This window comes from Streptopelia decaocto (genome assembly GCF_964273445.1).
Source record: "Streptopelia decaocto genome assembly, chromosome: 2".
Lineage (NCBI taxonomy): Eukaryota > Metazoa > Chordata > Aves > Columbiformes > Columbidae > Streptopelia > Streptopelia decaocto.
Window position 1 is genome coordinate 88,497,162 of NC_138655.1, and position 3,833 is coordinate 88,500,994.

The 3,833-nt window shown below is 61.2% G+C and overlaps 1 protein-coding gene across 1 annotated transcript; it reads right to left on the bottom strand.

Annotated features, from left to right (window-relative positions):
- Positions 1-2,111: 2,111 nt before the first annotated feature.
- On the bottom strand, positions 2,112-3,332 carry FOXQ1 (forkhead box Q1; the record flags this gene model as incomplete). Its single annotated transcript, XM_082045501.1, has 1 exon — positions 2,112-3,332. The coding sequence occupies one exon, from the start codon at positions 3,330-3,332 to the stop codon at positions 2,112-2,114; it is 1,221 nt and encodes a 406-aa protein (XP_081901627.1).
- Positions 3,333-3,833: the final 501 nt, after the last annotated feature.

Sequence of the window (3,833 nt, forward strand, 5' to 3'; positions counted from 1 at the left end):
TGAGCTGTATTGAAACAAGTCGGTGTTTTCGTCTCCAGATTGTTCTGTTTGAAGTTTTCTTTTCCCAACCTGTCTTCTCTATTCGGCATTTTTTTTTGCGAGTAGGATAGAAGCTTTTGAGTGGCTGAACCCGGCGCTGAGGGAAAAGCAAGTCCAAGGTCCGAAATAAAAATAAATATAAAAAAAACCCCAAACAAACAAACAAACAAAAGCCCCCCAGAAAAAAATAAAAAACCTCCCACAAACAAACAAAACCCACAAAACAAAAACAAAAACAAAAACAAACCAAACCAACTAAACAAACAAAAAAAACCCAGAAAAAAACAAGCAGTGCCCCACATTTTGCTCGTCCTCGTTTTTTGAGATGATCTGTACTTACAGAAGATTTGGAGGGGAAAAAAGCCCGCCTATTTTTTTTTTTTTATTAAAACAAACAAACGAACAAACAAGCCCCGAATTATCATTTCGGCGTTTGTTTGAAGATCTTCGAGTTAGGGGACGCCATTAAATTTGAATTGAGTACCAGGGGCAGGTAAAACACCATGCTTTTCCGATTCAGTTTTTCTGAGGCTTTCCTGATCACTTCTGACAATAGGAAACTGCCTTAGCGTAACACATGTCGGGAGAAGGCAACGTGTGTAAACGTTTCATTACCAGCAAATATTCAATAGCGTTCACCCTGCTGAGGTTTCGCTGCTGCAGATGCCAGCGAGGCTGTTCCCACCAGAAGCACTGGAAGCCCGGTCGTGCCAGTGACCTTCCTGTAGCGAGTTTTTTTTTGGACCGAGAGATGACAATAGGATTACATTTCGTCTGCTGTCCTTCGGGGAAAACGAGAAAAAGAAGGAAAAAAAAATAAAGAAAAGCAACCAGATGCGCAGGACTTACGCATGCTGCCCCCAAGTCGGGCAGCCAGCCTGCCAGCATGCAAATTTTCAGCCTTTCTGCAGGGCTGAGCGCCGGCGGGGAAACCTGATTTAACTCGAGGGATTGAAGAGGACTTCCAAACCTGGCGGCACCCCGAGAGGAGAACCTCTCATACATTCCGTGGTCAAAATAAGCCGGGTCCATACGCGGCACCTCTACCTGCTGGGAGGGATGGGGAGAAAAGGGCAGCCCCTGAAGCCCAAGCGCTCCTCGGCCAAGGCTGCTCCACGGCAGGCTCCCCTCCCTCCACGCCAGCACAGCCATCACGCTCTTCTCCTTATTACCGTCTTTATTTAGAGGGCAACTTTTATTCGGGGGAGAGGATGAAAAAAAGAAAGGAAAAACATCGTCGCCGAGCGCCAATAAAATGCACGCGCACATATATTACATACAAACATAAAAATAAAATATGAAAAAAAAATTACTATTCTCTTTCCAGTAGTAGTGGTGTTGGCCTTAAATGTACAACGCCAACCAGTACAGGAGACAATGCCTCACATTTCTTTGAGCCCTTCCCCTTCTCACGTCCGCACCCCCCCAAGAACACCAATTAATTAAAAAAGCTGCACTCTGTGTTAAAAACACTGCTTTATAAATAATTTAATGTCCTCCCTTCCCACGAAATGCTAGATGCCGGACAGGACAAGAGGTTTCTTTTGGCACAGTGATGCATCGCTTTGCAGTACAGACCTACGGCTCCACAGCAGCCCCCGCCCCCCTCCCTTTCTCTCTCCCTGCTCCTCCCGGCAGCCGCCCCGGCCCCCCTCCCACCTCCCACCTCCCCGCCCTCCCGAGTGCACAGCGCATCCCCCGGCTGCCACCGCCGCGCCTCTCCGCGGGGGCACCCCCTGCTCCGCTGCCCAAGGCTTTGGTGGCAGGAGATGCGGGGACAAGAGTGGGGATAGAAAGGAGGGGGCGAGGGAGTGGCTGAAGTCAAGTAGTCTCAACGAACAGTAAGAAGCACTTGAGGCACATGGCTATGTCCAAAACGACAGTTGTTTTGGTGGTTTTGATTTTTTTTTTGGTTTAAGTTAAACCCACTGTCATTACACTAAGGCACAGTCACCGAGGCTTTTGCTTGGAGGCTTTGGTCGCCTCTGGAGTTAAAGTGCGAGATCCAGAGCCTCCTCCTTTCCCCCTCCCCGCCTCCCCGCCTACCCTCGCAGGGTAGGAGGGGGGCTCCATTAAGCCAGAGGGGTCTCCACGGCGTACGGATGGAACGAGGCCGAGCTCCCCGCCGCCGGCTGCAGCGTTCCGGCCAGCCGGAGAGGCCCGTAGAGCGGTGAGCCGGGCGGCGGCCCCCGCCCGCCCTTTGGGAGGGGAACGGGGAAAAGCGGCGCCCGCGGCCGCTCCGCCGCCGGCGGCTCTCCGTGGGCCAGCGCCTGCCGCTCGCCCCCCAGCAGCAGCGGCGACGGTTCACCCAGCCCGTAGGCGCAGAGCTGCAGGAGGCCGCCGCCGTAGAGGGCGGCGGCGGGCGGGTGCTGCGCGGCAGGTGGGTAGGGGAGCAGCGGGTAGGGGCCGGGCAGCAGGTGCGGGGGCGCGGGCGGTGCCGGCCAGAGGAGGCGGGCGTGCGTCGGCGGCTGCTGCGGGGCGCCGCGGGGCCCCGCCGGCCTCCGGAGGATGCTCTCGATGGCGAAGGAGCTGGAGAACTTGGCGCCTCCGCCGCCCGCCGCCGCCGCCCCCCCGCTGCCCACCACCGCTGCCTCCTTGGCGGCGGCTCCCGGCGCGCAGTTACAGGGCGAAGAGGCGCAGCAGCACCGCGGGGAACCGCCGGGGGACGCGGCGCCCGCTCCGGCCGCCTCCTGCGGCGGCGGTGGAGCGGTGGCAGCGGGGCGGGCGGGCTGCGGCGGCGGGGCGGCGCGGTTGAGGCGCTTGCGGCGGCGGCGGAAGACACCGTCGGCGAAGGTGTACTCGCTGCTGGGGTTGAGCATCCAGTAGTTGTCCTTGCCCCAGGGCCGCGCCGGGTCGCGCAGCACCTTGACGAAGCAGTCGTTGAGGGAGAGGTTGTGGCGCACCGAGTTGCGCCAGCCGGTGTAGGCGCCGCGGAAGAAAGGGAAGCGGCTCATCAGGTAGTCGTTGATCTCGGCCAGGGTCAGGCGGCCGCCGGCCGAGTCGCGGATGGCCATGGCGATCAGGGCGATGTAGGAATAGGGCGGCTTCGGCCGCCGCGTGTAGGGCTTTCCCTTTGCGCTCTCGGCCGGCGGCGGCGGCGCCTGCGGGGCAGGGGGCGGCGGCGGGGGGTGCCCCGGCCCCACGGACCCGCCGCCCGGGCTGTTAGCGGCGCAGTCACCGTCCGAGCCCAGCTCGCTCTCGACCGGCGCCGGGGAGAGGGAGCCGCTGCCTTCGTGGTCGCTGCCGGCGCTCAGCTTGTCCTCGTAGTGCTGCGAGAACACCTCCAGCTTCATGGTGGCGGCGCCGGCAGACCCCCGCGCCCCTCGGCTCCCCTGGGCGGGCGCGACCCCCGCCCCTCGGCGAGGCCTCAAGGGCGGCGGGGGGGCAGCGAGGCGACCCACGAGGTTTATGACCCCTCGCCGCCTTGGACAGCTCCGCGGAGGCAGGCAGGACAGGGCAGCGGGGCTCCGCGCCCGCCTCGCCCGGCCGCCCCGGCGGTCGCTGGCAGGGGGCTGACCCCCTTCCCCGCTGGTGGACGCCGAGGACAGGCGGCGGTGCCCAGCCAGCGACGCGGGGGACGGGGGGCTTCCTCCGGCTTCCACCTCCTTCTCCCCGACCCGGGGCGCTCGCTCTCTTTCCGGCCCCCTTTTAGTCCTTCTCGCTCTTTACTCTCGCTGCTCCATGGGGCCGGAGGAGAGCGGTTTGCCGCGGAGGGGCAGGAAGGCCCCCGCTTGGCCGGTGAGAGCGAGCGGCTGCCGGAGCCAGCTCCTCTCCGCGTCCCCCCGAGCCCGGTC